At 35.6% G+C, this 19454-nt stretch overlaps 1 protein-coding gene across 1 annotated transcript; it reads right to left on the reverse strand.

The window, feature by feature from the left end:
• Positions 1 to 18107: 18107 nt before the first annotated feature.
• On the reverse strand, positions 18108 to 19040 carry LOC123236460 (olfactory receptor 13A1-like). Its single transcript, XM_044662856.1, has one exon. The coding sequence runs from the start codon at positions 19038 to 19040 to the stop codon at positions 18108 to 18110; it is 933 nt and encodes a 310-aa protein (XP_044518791.1).
• Positions 19041 to 19454: the final 414 nt, after the last annotated feature.

The raw sequence follows: 19454 nt of genomic DNA on the forward strand, positions 1-19454 counted from the left end.
TGATCAAGGAGGATTTTCTGAGCTTCTTGGGCCACACTTTCAAAGTTTAACCAAATGGTGTGGATGTGATGGGGAAGAACATCTAGAAAAAGAGAAGAAATTTAAGTACATATGCTTGTTTTAAAACTCAGGTCATTCATTGAAATTATGGATTAACTTTCATAACAAGAAGACAAATAAAATAAAGAACATTACACCTCCCTTAGAAACTCATACTATGATCAGATTCCTTAAAATAAAATGTAGAATTAATTCATATTATGGATTTGCTCTTCCACTGGACTCTACTGCTTTGAATATTCTTTTTGCCAGGATCTGTCATCTATCCAATATGAACCAGTTTTTTCTATATATGGTTATACTGTAGGTTCTTCATTATTTGTTTGCACATTATCTACCCATTCCAGTCCAGCATGTGTACTGTTGTTGTATTATATATATGACATACACATATGTCTTTGAATATATCTATATTCACATATACATGTAGGTACATATTATATGGATGAGGCATAATTTGATACATGGTACATGAAATGAAAAACTTATAGAAGTTATGCCCTTCCTTCCCAAATGGTCTAGTGACTTTCCCACTTTTTTTAGATTTCTAAGTATTTTTTATATTAATCACTTTGGGAAGTAGGTCGTAGTGTAATCTCTACTCCCCATTTTATAAATTAGAAAACAGAAAACAAAAGTTAAAAAGTATATAGTGACTTGCCCCCGGTTCCTATATATATTATGAGCCCCAGGAGTACAGAGAAGCATTTACATATATTTTGTCATCTCCTCAGTTCTTACCAATTTCTTATATCTGTAGAAGGTGCTTAGTAAATGCTGTTCTATGCATAGTCTCTACACTCCGTATCTTGCTCATTCACTCTTACTCTGTCTTACTTTCTTTCCTTTATGATTTGAGGATTTTCCTCCTTAATTTAAAATCTAACTACAATATTATCCCCATGAAACTAATCGTTCTGTGTTTTATATATTCCTAGGCATCTGACTAAATACATAGCATAATATGATAGTAAAAGTGATGTGACTTTTAATACACCAATATAGGCCTCATTTATCCATAGCTGTTCTTTTGAAAGTAGTATGTCTTGTTTGGAAACATTCAATGAATTCTTATGCTATAAAGTTTACATGCTTAATTTGACATTCAGGTAAGAGACTTCAGAGTCACTATCAAGATTATAAAGGAGGGCAGCTTGATGGCTTAGGGAATAGAGAGCCAGGCCTAGAGACAGGAGGTCCTGGTTTCAAATCTGGCCTTAGAAATTTCCTAGTTGTGTGGTGTATAATTAGAATCTGCTCCCAAGTACTCTAAGTTCCAGCATCCCACTTTCATTCTTCTCACATTACATCCTGATTTTTTGAAGATAAAGTTTGTGTGTGACCTCTACCCCCACCACCTCTCTCTTTCCCCACAAAATGTAAGATCTATAAACCAAGGTAAACTGGATGAGGTCAAACAGGAGATGGAAAGATTTTAAACTGGCATCTTGGAAGAAAATAGGGAAAACCACCAGAACATACAGCTATGACTTAAAATCATCTATTGTGAATATGAAGTCAAAATATTGAATAGATTTAAGGAACTGGTTAGGGTAGTTGGAGTGGGTGAAGAACAATGGACAGAGATTCGCGTTGCTATCTATGTGACTCTGGGCAAGTCATTTAACCCCGCTTGCCTCCATTAGATCCTTTATAAATTGAGATAGGAAAAAATGCCAAACTATTCTAGTATATTCGCCAAGGAAACCCCAAATGGGGATGTGAAAAAATGCGCACAATTGAAAAATGAGTGACCAAATGATGATAGCTAAGATTTGTATAGAGTACTTTAAATATCTGTAAAATGCTGTTAGTTTTGCAAAGTATTTTACAAATATTTCCTTTTATCCCATTATCCCAACCCTGGGTAGAAGTGCTATTGTTACCCTAATTTTATAGAAAAGGAGACTGAGAAAAACAGATTTGCCCAGGGTCATACATACAGGAAGTGTCTGATGCCAGATTTTAACTTGGGTCTGCCTAACTCTATGGTCCCTACATAGCTGCTTGTTGGTTGCCTGTTGATTGATAAAACTCTACCTTGACAGAATCCTAATGGATCCCTTTGAGTATATTCTTTTCTTTTAGTTAATTTTTCATTTTATTCTGAATTTAGAAAGGAACAAATAGAATGGGATTTGCATAAAAATCAGAGAAAGAAGATTGCATATGACACTGATGATCTCTATTATGTCTTTGGCTATTTTCTAAACCTGATTTCCAAGTGAGTACAATTGAAAGAAATTTACCTATTAGGACATTCTCCTTAAGTTTTAAGCAGGATCTTCGAAGTAGTTCTTGTTGTTCAGTTGTTCCTCAGTTGTGTCTGATTCCTTCAAAATCCATCTGGGTTTTTCTTGACAAAGATATTAAGTGGTATTTCCTTCATTGGCTCATTTTACAGAAGAGGAAACTGAGCCAAACACAGTTAAGTAACTTGCCCAGGGTTACACAGCTAGTCAATGTCTGAGGCCAGATTTGAACTCTTGAAGATGATTCTTTTTGACTCCTGGTCTAGCATTCTATCCACTGCACCACCTCACTATCCTTGAAGCATTCAAACCAAAGCACACAAAAAAAATTAAAAAGTTCACATTATGAATTGATAGAAACACAAATCCCACATGTTCTTGAATATGCATTCATGAACATTTACTGAAAAAATATAAAACATTCTCTCCTTAACATTTAAGGCCTATCCCATTCTAGCCCTACACTAAATATGACAGTACTATCCTTTGTATATTCTATTCATGTTATCATTAGATTAGATTTTCCTTTCTCCCACCCCTATGCATTTTTTAGGTGGGATCATAGATGTAATTTGTACTGCAAAGATGAAAGTACTATATGAATTCATTTTCTCTCATTTTCTCTAGTATTTAATGAAAAGGAAGAGGATCTGAGAATTTACCAGAAGACATGGAATAACTGTTCCCCACTGTCCCCCGCTCCTCCTCCATTCTCTGAGTACTGAAATCATTCTTTCCCTTCAAATTTCTAATCAGGCAGCTTTTCTTCCATGAGGTCTCCTCTTAAATCTTTGGATATAAGCCTTTCCTATGTACTGGCCAAGTAAAATTATTATTCAAAATTTTACTTTTTTCAAAAAAAACCTTCAAAAACCTCCTTCTTAAATTTGAAATTCCTTAAGGGAAAGGCAGTGACCATATTGCCTTTTCAGCACCTAGCACACTTTCTACACAGAATTTTACAAAGTTCTGTTGAATAAAATGGAATAACATTCATGAGACTAAAGGAAAAGTCATTTTCATAAGGTAGTGCCATGAACAAGAAGGGAACATAGAGGTCAGCTTTTACAATCCCCCCATTTTACAAGTCAGTAAACTGAGGTTCAAGGAGTGAAGTGATTGACCAACATCAAGCAAGTGATCAATGTCAAAAAGTAGAATTTGAATCCAATTCCTCTCATTACAGGGCCAATGCTTTCCCCATTATATTTTGTTTATTACCTGATAATCTGAATATGAAATATTCTCTGTGAAAACCTAATGTTTGCTCTAAATATTTTTCAGTGAAATATTTTTTAAATAATGAAAGTATCATCACATATTCATATCATCCATTTAGTTACTTTGATTTATTTCATTTTAATAAGCCACTTTGTGATTTCTTGATTCAAAGATCCTAATTTTGGTTCAAAAATAGAAACTTCAACTTAGAGAAATGAATTCATAGGAATAAGGTTGCAAAGCCAATAAGCAGCAAAGGCAGAATTAGAATGCAATGTATATGGGGAGATTGGCATGTCACATTGACTACTTAAAATACAAGGGAACTGTGATATACTTGTGAACAATAATTCTGTGAACAGAATTTCAAAACTAGGAATTATTTCAATAGCTGATATTTCATAACCCATACATTTCCTTATATAATATTCCCAGAAAGTTGTCATTCAGCTTATGCCTGAAGACCTTCCAATAAATGGAAAATTTATTGCCTCCTTAGCGAGACCATTCAGTTCTGGATAATTCAGATTTAAGGGCATTTTCCCCCTACATCAAGACTAAATTTGCCTTTTTGTAACTTCCATTCATGGTTCCCATCTTTATTTTCCAGGACTATTCAGAAATAGGGGCTGAATCTGCAAATTCATTCACTTGGAGAACTTCCAGATAAGGAAACTCCATCTATCCATACAAGTCAGCACCTACTCTTCAGTTTGGTCTTAGAGAGAGTTGCCTAGAAAATTGAGAGGTTAAGTAACTTGCCCAGATCACTTAGTATGTGGTTAAGGTATGAATTCCACCCAGGACCACCTGGCTTCATGGACACTTATCTATGACTCACATATGAATGTGGAGATAGTCAACTCTTTCTTCCAGGTATTTGAAATCTGTTATCATATCACTTCTCCCCTCAACCTTCTAGCTCTATATGGACATGATAGAGGAGTGAAACTAATGTTTGCAAATGAAGACTTGTCTTTTATCATTCTCCTGAAACTTAATTTTAAGAGATTTTTGATGACCAACGATTAGGAATATGTCAGTGACCAACATTATTTTCTAAGTATTAATCAAGAATTCCAATAACAATGCATATAAGAAAAAAATCAATAGGTCACTATGAATTGTAAGAATTCAAAAGAACAGGATAATGCCTTTGCATACTCACAGAATATGTCTTCTGTTCTAAGCTTCCTGGGTTTCTGCTTTCAACCAATCATAAAGGCAAGTTTTTAAAAGATACTGATTTGATGAATACAGGTTTCAGAATAACCTCATTTCTTGAGCAATACAGTTTCAAATGGTCTTTAAGAAGACCTGGTTTAATTTAAGGCATATGTACACATCAGCTCCAGAGTTCCCTGGGAACAGTAATTCAAAATTAAAGCTCTAAGGGGCAATTAAATATCCCTCTTAATTTCTCTCTGGAAATGTGACTATTTTAATGTAACAAATCGACTATGTCATATTCAGAACCAGAACCTCTGAAAACTGAGGATATGTGAAGTTACTGTGGCTATCAAGTAAAGGTTAAACAAAGTAGCTCTAAACCTTTCATATGATGTACAGAATCCACATTGTATCTTTCAGCATTTGAGCTTAAATCATTCACAATTGTTATAAATGTTTCATTAGTATTTATTTTCTACTGTCAAATGAAGTATTTCTAGAATCACTGAGTAGTGGGGAAGCTGTTAGGCAGGAAGTAATTTGTGATCTCTATTTTCTTCTCTTTCTATGTCTCCATAGGGGTTTCATAAAATCAATCATTCCTTCACTTCTTTTTTTCCACTAACTCCCCAACTGGAGTCTAAACTTAGATATTCCAAGTGATTGCAAAATATGTGGCCCATGTACCAAAAAAGGGCACTTCAGTCCTGCCAGAGTACATTACTAGAAATCAAAGGAGTTAAGGACAGAGCTGTTCCCCTCCCCGTCCCCATGAGCCTCAGGACATTCCTCACTTTACATCACTCTTAGCCCAGTAGCTCAATCTGAATGATTCCCCCCTCCTTGGGGGAAGGAGGGTAAAGAGGGGAGAAGTGGGAGGGTGACACTGGATCTGAGGGTTGGGATTGGGACAGGGCTCAGCACTCTGTCTCTAAATGGTTTGCCATCACTGACAGGGGAAGTTTTTGCTCCATCAGAAGCAATATTGCTCCCATGATCACACTCTCTATTGGAAAAGGATACATTTTTTCCTTGGTCTTCTTTGTATTTAGAAATATTTGTTGGTGATAATTAAGTTCATAATATTTTTAAAAGGAAAAATAGGAAGAAAAATAAGTAGATGCTTTAAAACAGAAGCACTTTTAAAAGAATATAACATTGGTATAACACTCTACTGAATATACAAATATCATGAGCAAGGGCAGTGGACTTTAACTGAATCATAAAATATTGCATATTGAGGATTTTTTCATGTTTGCTTTAATAATGCATCTCCAAAGAACTCAGAGATTTGTTTGAGGGAGAGGGTAAGGAATAAGAGGTAATTTAAAATTGGGGAAATGAAGGCAGGACTTACCTGAGTGCTATAATGGAGTCTTTGAGCAACATGGAGGCAGAAATCCCTAGAGAGAAATCCTTGTAAAAGAGATAACAGCAAATTGCTAAGGATCTCAGATAGTGCTTACAAAGGAACATGGGAGAGAGCAAAAGATACATTTTTTAAAAATTTCTTCTAAATCTTGCTTCAGCATGTTCACCCAAGAATCCAAGAAATATAATATTTTGCTTGTCTTTTTTTAAACTTTACCTTTTGTCTTAGAATCAATACTGTTGTAAGAACAGTAAAGGGTAAGCAATGGGGGTTAAGTGATTTATCCAGGAAAGTGTCAGAGCCCAGAATCGGATCCAGGGCATCTTATATCTAAGACTAGATCTCAGTCCACTGAATCACATAGCTTCTCAACCAACCCCATTTTAGTTATCTTGGGGATTTATAAGGTGTGTGTGTGTGTGTGTGTGTGTGTGTGTGTGTGTGATGGGGTATTGTTGAAAATAAAGGTTACTTTGTTTATTTAGACATTATATGTCTCCAAACAACATCAGAATAAAAATAATGTTAGCCACCTATTCCCTATGGGACCCTATGCAAGTTACCTTTTCTCAAAATCATTTACATGCTCTATAAAGAGAGAAAAAGATTTATTCTGCCTATCTCAAAGAGGTATCAGAAGAATCAAATGAGCAAAATGTGTAAGTAGAAACGTTATATCCTTTAGACTTCAACTCCCAGAATTCTTACCTCACCCCAAACTTCCCTTTTTCTTTCTGTTTATATGAGTCTTTTACATGATTGTTTATCAGTTGTGGGTAAAGCCTCTCCCCCCCCATCTCTCTCTCTCTTCCATGTGAGTGGTGAGCGCTCCTGTTTTCTCTAGCTCTCTAGTTAAGTATTAATAAATCTTTATATATATTATACTTTGGAGATGCTGAATATTAATTTTAAAATCTACATTTTGGCACCTACAAAGGGACCCCAGAAATCTACCTATATGTAAGTAGGAAACCCTCCCTCTCCCTGTAGTCTCCCAGGCTTCGTAAAAGGCAGGAAGCCCCTAAGACTTCTACTCCATCTACTGCCTTTTGATCCCTTGTTCCCCTCATCCTTCCCATTCTCCCTTCTTCACTCTCCCCCCTTTCCTCCACCTCCTCTTTCCCTTCTGACCCCTTGTGAATCTAAACTTTCCCAGCTCCTCAGCTGAGCCCTCCAGTGGGACTCTTTCCCATCAAATCCTCTGTTTGACCCCCTCCTTGCTTTCCTGCTATCCTCCTTCTCCTCCTCCTCCGCCTTTTCCATCTTCTGCTTCTTGCTATTGTTGCTCTTTTCCTCTTTCTCCCTTCCTGCCCGGCCCCTGACTGAGCCTCTACACTCTGAGGGTCCCCATCACCCCCCTACAACTTCGTCCCTCTCACTTGGGCAATCCCCGGGGTCCCTGCTTACTGCCTGCTTCTGCCTCAAGCTGCTGCCTCAAGCTGATGTCTTCAGCCATAGCTGGCTGGTGCAACTGGTCCACCACTTGGCTTGGCTTCCACTGCAGGACCATCCCTGATTCTGCTGCTTCTCTTGTGACTGGTAAGCTTAAAAGACTCTCTTCCCCAGCCCTAGCCCACCATGGAGGGGGAGTCCCTTTCATTGCAGGGCAGCTGGTTAAGGGACTCTTTGCCTTAGCAGGGGACAGGTTCTGATCTTTTTCACCCACCCCAGCCTGCATCCTAGCTCCTTCCCTACTGTGCCTCAACCACCCTTGCATCCATCTCTCCTCTGGAGAGCATTTGCTTTTTGGTACAAACACAAAACTAAAAACCTGACCTGTTTTATATTCATATCTTCTATTTTGGTTTCTTCCAGACACAATCAGGCCCCTTACTCTCTCCTTGTACCCTATCCACGCCCCTTACAGCTACCTTTTGTAGTGTTGCCTCTTGGTCACCAGAGGCCAGTATTGAACAGTCAGTTTTTCTTCATTCTGTGCTGAGCTGCAATGGCTGCTTTCTGCCACCAGAGGTCAGCAACAATGAAAATAAACAAATAAATAAAGTTTAATAGATTTTTTTTTGCAAACAAAATCCAACAATTTCATGTAATATATAAAATAAAATAAAGTAACACAAAATACCACTTATCCTACCTCTACCGCTAATCCAAATAAATTAATTAATAAAAAAGCCAAATAAATAAATAAATAGATATATTGAAAAATATTCTCTTTTCAACTTTCATTTAATCTACCCTATTTAATTACAATGCTCAACAGTATGAATGCTACCCTAAAGAAAGCCTCCTAGCTTTTGCCCAATTAGGAACCTATAAGGTTTCATATTGCCTACTTCTCCTTATGTTCCTAGGAAATTTTCTTTTCCTGATTGTACAAGTTAATACAAAAAATGCTACTATATGAAAAATTCAATCTTAATTGCAGACTGACTTGAAAATTCAATTGCGCAATTTCAAATACTTTTTACATGGCCCAATATCAAATGAAGATCCCATCCAACACATGTCTGATTTTTGCAAGCCTGTTTCTAAACCATTAAGTGGAGAAAATCTTATTTCTCCCGAAATGACAATGCAAGACACCTCTCCTATATTTCTGGTGCAGAACTTCTTCTCTTGTACTCTGAACCTCCTCTCTCATGCTGTGCAACTCCTGGCTAACTTTATTTCCCCTGATACTTCTCCCAATGCCCCATCCTCCTCTGTTTCTCTCAACCTGTAACCAATTCCAGGCTCAAAGAAATCTCCTCCTACTATACTTGTTCCTATCCATGCTACCTCAATATCCCCACAGCCAACTTCTAATAAACTACAACCATTGAATGATTCCTATGAAGGCCTTTTGCCCTTAAAGGAAGTGCCCACAATAGGATGCAATGGAGATGTAAACCAAAGACAACATACAAGTTTCACACCTCAAGCTATAAAATAATTGACATCCAATATTCCCAGTTTTGAAGAAGAACCATATTTGGTAACAAAAAAGATGTCTGAGATATTTTTTCAATGTAATCTGTCTTATAAAGATGTTGAAAATTTACTCAAGGCTTTTCTAACAGAACATGAGGAAAATAAGATCATCTCTCACTTTAATAAAGTCTGAGGGCACAATGCAACACACTGGGCATCTAAGGATCCTGAATGGGACTATAACAAATGTAAGTATAATTTACAATTATATTGTTGTAGGGAGGTCCTTATAAATGCATTGTGAGAATGCTCAGAAAATACGAATGCATGCACCAAACTTGAAAGCCTTAAACAATCCAATGATGAAATTGGCCTGTAGAGACACAAACAGCAGTTTTTCTCAACTTATCCAGATCCATGAGGCCACCTTGGGCAATGCATTATTTTTGGGGGGCAATTTTTGGGGCCCTCCCAATTCATAGATAGGATCATTGAGCTTGGGGGAAGATATCTTGATCTTGATCTTTCTACCAAAAGAGATGTTAGGCAAATAAGGTAACACTTTGTCTACAACAGTTGCAAAGTGGTCCAGGATTATTTTAAAATGCATTGCCCCCAAAAATAGTGCATTGCCCAAGGTGGCCTCATATGGATCTGGATAAGTTGAGAAAAACTGCTATTTGTGCCTCTACAGGCCATAAAGAAAAATAGGAAGGGACTAATAATTTCATGGAGATGTTTCAGAAGAAACTAGACTCTTTAAGGGATAAAATTGATAAACAACAAAAAGGACATGATACTCAACCAGTGGTACTTTCCTCTCTTCAAGAAGCTAACTATCATTCCCTTAGATGCCATTTCTGTGCAAAAGTGGGTCACATAATGATGAACTGTAGGGATTGGAAACAAGCAATTAGAAATAATAACTTCAGAAAATATAACTTTCAAAATAATAATTATAGAAATAATAACCATTATTGAAATGATAATTACAATAATGATTTCAGGAATTACAACTTTAGGACTGATAATAATTCTAGCAATATGGATCAGGCAATTGATAACTCATACCAAATGACTCTTCAACAGTGTGTCTTGAGTGGAACTCATCCCCAAACCACCCCAAACCACAGGGTGCTACTTCCCCTCAGCGGGGAGTCCAAGGAACTACCCAAACATTATGAAGGTGTACGAGGGGTGGGGGCTATTGGGGCACAGGAATCAGAGGATACAACCTTTCATTTTCCAGACCCTGATATCTTACTACCCATTGTCCCTATCCACTGCCACCCCATACTGATGAGTCCCCTGTAACATTAAAGTTAGGTAACTCCCATTATGATTGTCTTTTGCACACTGGAGCTTCCAGGTCTGTATTGAAGATTACACTTGACTCAGATTACAATTCCATAGGATCATTAAATATAGTGGGGATATCGAGGACACCCCAAAAGATTCCAAAGCTTTCCCCTGGAATAGTGTCTTGTAGGACCCCTGAATGTGGAGAACTCTTTCCTCTTGGTGCCTGGCTCCCATATAAATTTGCTGGGGAGAGATCTTTCATGCAAGCTTAGAGGCACAATAACTTGCTCTCCAGTGGCTCTATGTCATTGGAATTGCCTGAGGAATCCTTAACTTTGCTCCCTGTACTTCTTTCAGATAATCAGGAGATGAAAGAGTCTCCTATTTTTGAAATCCTAACTGATATACCTGAGTCTTTCTGGGCCACATCATCTTCTGATGTTGGTCTACCTAAATCAGCTGTCCCTATCCAAATTAAAACAAAATCTAACCATGCAGTATTTTATTTTTTCTCTCATTTTTTACATTTGAAGCACATGTCATGTCTTTCTCTGGAACTGAATGGTATTTTTTTTCACCAGTCCTTCAGAATTGATTTGGATCATTGTATAGCCGAGAATAATTGTCATTCATGGTTGATCATCTTATAATATTAATGTTACTATGTACAGTATTCTTCTGGTTCTGCTCATTTCATTTGGCATCAGCTCATGTAAGTCATCCTAGGTTTCTAAAACCATCTTGTTCATTATGTCTTATAATACAATAGTATTTCATAATAATCATAAACACAACTTATTTAGTCATCTCCCAATTTTCAGGAAGAATCAACTTTGTCAATTAAAATATGGCCTTAGACATTTACGAGCTATGTGATCTCGGGCAAGTCTCTTGTCCCTGATTGCCTCAGTTTCCTCTTTTGTAAAATGATCTGGATAAGGAAAAAGCAAACTACTATAGTATCTTTACCAAGAAAACTTCAAATGGGGTCATAAAGAGTCAGACTAGATTAACAATGAATTAACAACAACAACAAAATATTTGCTGGAATTAAATTGTGAATCCATTGGATCCAAGAGTTTTTTTAGGGAGCTCATTTTGGGTTTATTCAATTTTTTTCTGAGACAGGATAATTTAGGTACTCTTTGAATGACAGCTAAGTCACCACCACCTTTATGAGACCTTTTCTGATTATCATAACTGTTAGTGCCTTCCCCTTGAAATAACTGTGATTTAATATTGTATGTTTTCCTATGTCTTTATTTCCTCTTCTATCTGATGTTAAGATTCTTAAAGGCAGGGACTATTAAATTATTTTTATCTTGTATGTCTATTTCCTATCTAAAAATGCATAAAGGGAGAATAATATTGGCCAGTTATCATAGCACTCACAATGATAAAATTATTTAATTTTAATTTAATTTAATAGACAAATAATTGAAATGTTAAAAATTTAAATCAAGTGAAAAAGTTAATGAATTAGCCCAAGAAATCAAATATATTTGTTTTTTTCTTAAAATACTATTTAAAATAATCTATTTGGCAATGAGTATATTTGTAATTTAATATTTGTAGTTTAATATTAGCCACTTTTTTACTGTTGCTAGATGCTATATTGTAGTAGAAAGAGGCAAACTATGGAATCAAGTGAATTTTGAAACATTGATAATGTAATGATCAATTGTGAAAGAAATTATATATTGCTCTAATCTGTGCTTCAAGAAGCTGTAACATATGAAACAACTAAACCCTGGTAAAACCATCTCAACAGGTGGACTAAACTAGGTTAAGGGTAACTTAAACACATCAGACCCATCAATAAGATAAAGGGGTTTCTACCCCAAGCCTATGGAGACTTCTTTGGTGGAAGGGACAGATGAGAATGATTTGTTCCAATGGGTGTCAAGGCAGTTTAATTTAGACACTGAAGATCACAAAATCAACTATTACATCCTGAACAATCAGCATTCATTTAGACTTGTCTTGCCCCTAAATGTGGATGACTTTTGAGGAGAGTACAAGGCTGAAAATTTTGTATAATTATGCCTGACTTAATTCTAATTCATGCTCCATTCAAGACATCATCCCATTATCACTGATTCCCTTTGAAAGAAGGACAAATAAATGGACAAAAATATATCATCACAATTCAAAATAAAAGCATGCAAAATTTTTCTCTTTTAGTTAAATCATGGCATAAAAACCTTTCTTGTCAGTCAAAGAGCTATAAAGTCAAGCAAATCATACATTTGGAAGCAGCCATCTGTAAGCACAGTAGCCAAAAGGCAATGTAAAATGTCATAAATCTTCTTCTTACAGCTCAAGTATATAAAATAGAGGTCAGTGTTAAAGTCTGTTGTCAATGCAGATCATTTAAAGTAGATATATTTTTCTCAACCACAGGTATACTCAATTTGATGGCATAGTTCTGCTCAGGAAAAATCATTAAAAAACACCTTAATATTAGCAGTTGCTTGAGAAAAGTTTGGCAGAAGTCAGACTTAGAGCAACATCTTAAATTATGCACACAAATTCCCAAAATCTATTATGAAACCTGACCATAAAATATCATGCCATTTAGAAAAATAAAAAGGATTATCTTTTATAAGTTTAGAATGTGGAAGTATTTTTAACTAAGCAAGGGAAAGAGACAACTTTAAAGATTAAGCTGATCATTTCAGTTATGTAATTTTCCCACAACTATAATTTATAGGAGTTGCCTAAATCAATGTAACAGTAAATCTAGACATAAAAATTAATTACCATATCCCAGTATTCTCATCTATTCTAATGAGGTTCAGATAGATAGAAAATGAACTTGAAAATGTAATTTTTGTTTTTACTCTTTTACCTTCAAAGTTTGATGGATTTTCTTGGTGGTTGCAATAACTGTGTTTTGTAATTTAATAAAAAATATAAGGTTGTAAGACTGTGCTCTGTAGGATCATTAAAAGTATCCTTGATATTACTCCAGTAGCAGACTGGACAAGAGTGAATATACAGATCTTTTCTTCACCCCCACTTCATGATTTTCTTGACTAGTTGCCAATACTTTAAAAACTTTTCATTCTATGAATCTTGGAGATCATAGGTATTTGGAATGGAAATATCTATTAGGTATCATTTTTTTGTGAATCAGTATTATGTTAAGGAGATTATACATAATATTTCTGACTGTGATATATCCATGTTCATTAGAAATCATTTGTTGAAATCTCCAAGTGTACCTCTGTCAAGAATAATGAGCAGGGGCAAGGATTTGAGGGTCTTCTGTAGTCTCTGTCTGTTTCTGTCTCTCTGTCTCTGACTGTCTTTCTCTATCTATGCCTTTGCCTTTCTATCTCTGAGTCTTTCTATCTGTCTGTCTCTTTTCCTTTCTCGGGGTGGGGGGGCATGATACCAGTTTCTGCTCTTTGTTTTTCCTTCCATATTATGAGGTCCTTTCTAATGGACAGAGAAGCAAGAGTGTCTCTCTCTGTATTTGGATTTCTGTTTACTTATCCCTCTCTCTCCTTGCCTTTCTCCCCACTTTTGTCTTTTTGTCCCTATCTTTCTCCTTACCTTGTTTCCTCTCTCCATCTCACTCTCTATCCTTCTGTCTCTCCCACTCTTCACCTCCTCTTCTCTCCTCTCTTCTCCTATTCTTTTCTTTCTTCTTGAGAGGTCTAGGTTTCCATGATATCCTGAATCTTCTGGACTACACCTAGATTCCATACACAATTCTGATTTTTTTTCTTAGTGACAAGCAAGTGACTACCATTGTTTTCCTAAAATTCAGCTAGAGAGAAAGTAGGTTTTTATCCTACTTATGGTACTAAATAGGTATAGAAACATAGGACATTCATTTAGAGTCTTGGAGCCTCAATTTTCTCATTGGTAACATTAAATTAATGAAATTCAGTTCTTATCATGCAATATTTTGTGATAATTAAATGTGATAGTCTCCACACCTACCTTTGCAAATGTAAATTTTCCATCTTAATTTTGATTATTTTGATTATTTATCTTATTATCATCATCAAAACAGATATCATAACCTTTGGTCTGTCTACCTTACGATGTTGTAAAAAGGAAAGCTCTTGGACAATCTTTAGGTACTTCATGAGTTTAAAGAATTCTTATTTGTTTGATACATGCAGGGCCTGAATGGAAGTGCATTAGTGTGTGCTTTATCCAATCTTTGTCTCTAAACATGCCATTGTTTCTGAGTTTGCTTCTCCATCTGATTAGAAATTCTTTGAGGGCACAGGTTATTTCCTGCCCTTCCCTCTCATTCTATCCACAGATTTCATATGAGACTACTAAAGAGATAAGTTTTGAGATGGAATTTATGTTCAAAGCTGTTCTTGTAAGAAATGAGAAAATAAGTGATGTGCCCATATGTAATCAGTTAAACCCAGAAAAGGTTATGATGAGTAGCATCTGAAGTTATGTCCTGACTCACAGAATTGGATCTGTAAAGGTTTTGAAACACTATACTTCTACTTTAATTCTCCATTTCCTTTATTCCACAGACACAGCGTATGCATCTTTATTGTCAGCAGGAGAGCACAACTAAATTTGATAATAATTTCATTAGTTAAGTAACAGGTTCCATGAATCTTCTATACTAAAATTCATTTCAATCAAGGCTCAGGAGATAAAGCAGATGATCTCTTTTCATAGCTAAACATAAAAGGTATCTTCAAAATCCTTGTGTTCACTCTCATTGAATAGTAGAGGAAATTAAAGCCATGAATAGTTGGGTCACTTGTCCAAATTCAAGCTGCCAAGAGGGATTCCTGGGTTATTTGAGTGCTTTCCAGTATTCTGTCCACTGCATCAAAATGCCTCTTTTGTTTGATAAGAAAACATTTTTGTATTGAAAATAATAAATAGGAAAACATCATTATGTTTTCATTAAGATGGAAATTTTTGTAGTTCAAAGAAAATTGCACAATTGAGTTGCTTGATCTGAAGAACTAATAAATGAACTGATGCCTAACAGTGAACTACTAAATAGTGACTGATATGACCCTCAATGTTTGCATATTCATGAGAAAAATCTGGTTAACCAGGAAATTGCAATTAATTTGAAGCTCTGTGCATGGGAAGAAAAAAATGATTGGTAAATTATTATTACAGGAATTATTGCTATTGACCCAGATGGAGAGCCCATTATTTCCACCTTTCTTCATTGACTTTTTTTTCAATGAAGGAAAAAGAGATGAGAAGGAAAAGCATGGTCTTTCCTTGAAGTGACATAGTAGATAAGATAGAACTAAGAAGAAACAAAAATATTCAAAGGATTATGAGTTGGATACTTATTACTGATCTATCCACAATGATGTGATTCCCTGACTCTGTAGCCCATTTGGCACATAATAGAATGGTGGCTTGAGTATAGGGGAAGATGGGAATCCAGAAGAAGGGTCCAGATCTTCCATTTTATTTACCCTTATAGTTGTTGCTTGACAGATTCACAAGGATTGAGGATTCAGTCAATCAACAGGAAGTCTGGACTATCACCCTACCTTATTAAACACAAGGGCATTATGATACAAAAATTTTCCTAAACTTGCATATCTGAACTAAATAATGTTTGCTCACCTAATAATTTATTAATCTCATTTTCCTAATTCAAGGTAATCATAAGAGAGATGGGAACTTATTACTATATATGTTGATATCTTAGTGGTCAAATATAATCAGTTCTTTCAGCTGGAGACTAGCAACACAATCTTTACACTTAATAAAGTTGCAATATATATTTTTAAAATATCTCTAAAGGAAGGAAGATCAGAGCCGCCAAAAGCAGTAGTTCTTAACCTGGTTAAGAACCTTGTTATTTTAAATATATCATATATGTAATTTTATTAAAATGATAAAATGGTCTTGTTACTTTAAATATTGCATAACTATAGTCAGTGCAATTTTTTCTAGATTATATTATGCGTTTTATTTTGTGAACTTCACAAGATTATTCTGAGAGGAGGTTCATAAATTCTATATTTCAATAAAAGGGGTCCATGACAGTAAAAATGTTAGGATCCCTTTGTCTCAAAAAAAGCCAGATTTAGTTGTTTTGGACACAATGAGCGTGAGAATTCTCAAAATCCTGGAGCTAAAGCCAGGGTTACAAGCAACCTTGGGACTAATATTTGATTCCAAGGCAAATTTAAGATAATATGTTTTACTGTACAGTGATAATGAATGCAGTATTTGATTAAGCATTGTTGGCTTAGAATTGAGTACCCTTTCAGTATTATGTTATTGTCTCACCCAGTCAATACAGTAACCCCAAGTTTTCAAAGATTACCTCAATGGAGCACAAACTCTTCAGAGGTCCTATCAATATTGAAAAGTTTTAACTTTAGCCTCAGTGATGAGACTGTGTATGATATTTAAGGAACAACCCAGCTAAATTGGCCAAATTGTAACACCAGAAAGATAACCAATATATGCTAATGATTTTTCTCTGGCAATGGAATGTTATGAAACAATTTGAAGAACCTTTGATGAGCAATTCATTGATGTAAATGGGTAAAGTACCATAAGTATTAAATAAAAGAACTTAGAATTATATTGAATTGTGTAAAGGATTATATTCTCAGGAAAAACAATAAAAGCAAAAGAGTCTCTGCTTTCAAAGAAGTAATAATCTAATAGTGAGCCATAGCAAGATATAAGTAGAAAGGGAAGGCTTAGATAAAGTGGGATGAAAAATCTGAGCAGTCTTTAAATACATATAGTATAGAAAGATTCCTCTAGAACTTTCTCACTTCCCACTCCCACTCTTAATATGAAAATATTTTCATAAAAACTCATGTCTTACAATAGATGTGACCTCCATAAGTGGAAGGAATACAGAGATAAAATTATGTCTTTTTAAGGATTAAATACTTGAATTTATACTTTTAAAAGTTTAACATTTTATATAAGATTAATGAAAAAGTCATATATTTATAAATTCTAAATCTTAAATTTTGTGCTAAAATATGTGTGTTTAAAATTATGAGTTATTTTTAAATTTTTCACAAGTGTATAGACATATTGTGTGTATATATTTAGAAGGGAACTTAGAACTGGACCTATGATTTCATTGGTATAGGAATTTTTCAATGAGGACCAAGGTCAGGACCAGCTCTGAAACTTACTCTTAAAGGATTGCCTATAGTACTAACAGGATAAGGGACTTGCTATGAGCAACAGTCTGTTGCATGTAAGAGCTGGGAATTAAGCCTATGTTTTTTGACTCAGTTGAATTAATCTCTTTCCAGAATCTTGTGATTCCTTTTGGATAGAGTATTAGATAGATAGATAGATAGATAGATAGATAGATAGATAGATAGATAGATAGATAGATAGATAGATAGATAGATGGATAGATAGATAGACAGACAGAGAGAGATAGAGAGAAATGACATGATATAACACTTAAAGGTGAGAATTAAAGCTATATTTAACATGAAAGGACATTTATACTTTATTGGTTTTACTGACATGTTTCTATATACAAACTGACAGGTAGGCATATCAGAGCACACACGTGTACATTCACAGGCACCTACAATAACATGGTTTCCAACATTAACATTTTTTCTCATTTAAAAAAATTTAACACGGAAAATTTTCTGTCATAGATGTATAAGTCGGGAAACAATATAAAGAAGGAAGCAGCCTGTTCAGATTTAAATAATACTTAGAAGAAAAATCAACAACTTCATAAATCTGAGCCTTGTAGTTTCAAACATATAAGAACAAAGTAGTCATCAAAGGAAATTGCCAATTCAGATTATTTAAAAGTTTTTTTCTTAACTGCATGCATAATCAGCCTTATAACATAATCTAACCAAGATGAAGGAGCATGAAAATCACAGCTAATTTCTAAAGCATGGGAAGAGTTTTCTGAGGGCCATTTTGACCTCCTTGTTCCTTAGAGTATAAATCAGAGGATTCAAAGTTGGGCTCAACATGGTGTAGAGAACACCAGCTAGTTTACTACTCTCTGGATTATAGCCACAAATAGGACTAATATAGGCATAAAAAACAGCAGAGTAATACATGGACACCACAATGAGATGGGAGGAGCAGGTCGAGAATGCTCTCTTCTTCCCTTCTGATGTCTGGATCTTCAGGATGCTAGAGATAATGAACCCATAGGACACCAAAGTCAGAACAAAATTTATGAAGCCATAGAAGGCATCTGCCAAGACAGTCATGACCCTGTTAATGTAGGTAGAAGTACAGGAGAGCAACAACAGAGGAGGGATCTCACAGAAGAAATGAGTAATCACATTGGGTCCACAGAAGGACAGTTGTGTCATGAGACCAGTATTTACAGAGGAATTGAAAGCACATATTAGCCACACACTGGCTGCCAACACATTGCAGAGCATCTTGGTCATCCTGGTGCTATAATGCAAGGGGTGGCAGATGGCCACATAACGATCATAAGCCATGACAGTGAAAAGAAGCAATTCTGATGATCCAGACCAAATCAGGAAATAGAGCTGTGCCATGCAGCCCCTGTAGGAGATGGAATTCTCCTCTGAGAGCAGCCCTTCCAGCACTTTGGGCAGAACAGAGGAGGTGCAGATGATGTCCATTGTAGCCAAGTTGAACAAAAAAAAGTACATGGGGCTGTGGAGGCTTGAGTTCAGTGCGATGGCTGTAATGATCAGGACATTGCCTGTGAGAGCCACTACATACAAGGAGAGGAAACAGCCAAATAATGGAATGCGGAGACTGGGGTGTTCAGAGAAGCCTTGGAGGATAAACTCTGTCACTTGTGAATGATTACTAATGGCCATTGAGCAAGGAGGGTTTTCTGAGCTTCTTGGGCCACACTTTCAAACCTTAACCAAATGATGTGAATGTGATGGGGAAGAACATCTAGAAAAAGAGAAGAAATTAAAGTAGGTATACTTGTTTTAAAACTCAGGTCATTCATTGAAATTATGGATTAATTCTCATAACAAGAAGACAAATAAAATAAAGAACATTACACCTCCCCTAGAAACTCATATTATGATCAGATCCCTTAAAACCAAATTTAGAATTAATTTGTGTTATGGATTTGCTCTTCCACTGGACTCTACTGCTTTGAATATTCTTTTTGTCAGGATCTGGCATCTATCCAATATGAACCAGTTTTTTTCTACCTATGGTTATATTCCTGGTCCTCCATTATTTGCCTGCACATTATTGATCTTCCCATTCCAGAC

This window comes from Gracilinanus agilis, chromosome 2 (assembly GCF_016433145.1).
Source record: "Gracilinanus agilis isolate LMUSP501 chromosome 2, AgileGrace, whole genome shotgun sequence".
Classification (NCBI taxonomy): domain Eukaryota; kingdom Metazoa; phylum Chordata; class Mammalia; order Didelphimorphia; family Didelphidae; genus Gracilinanus; species Gracilinanus agilis.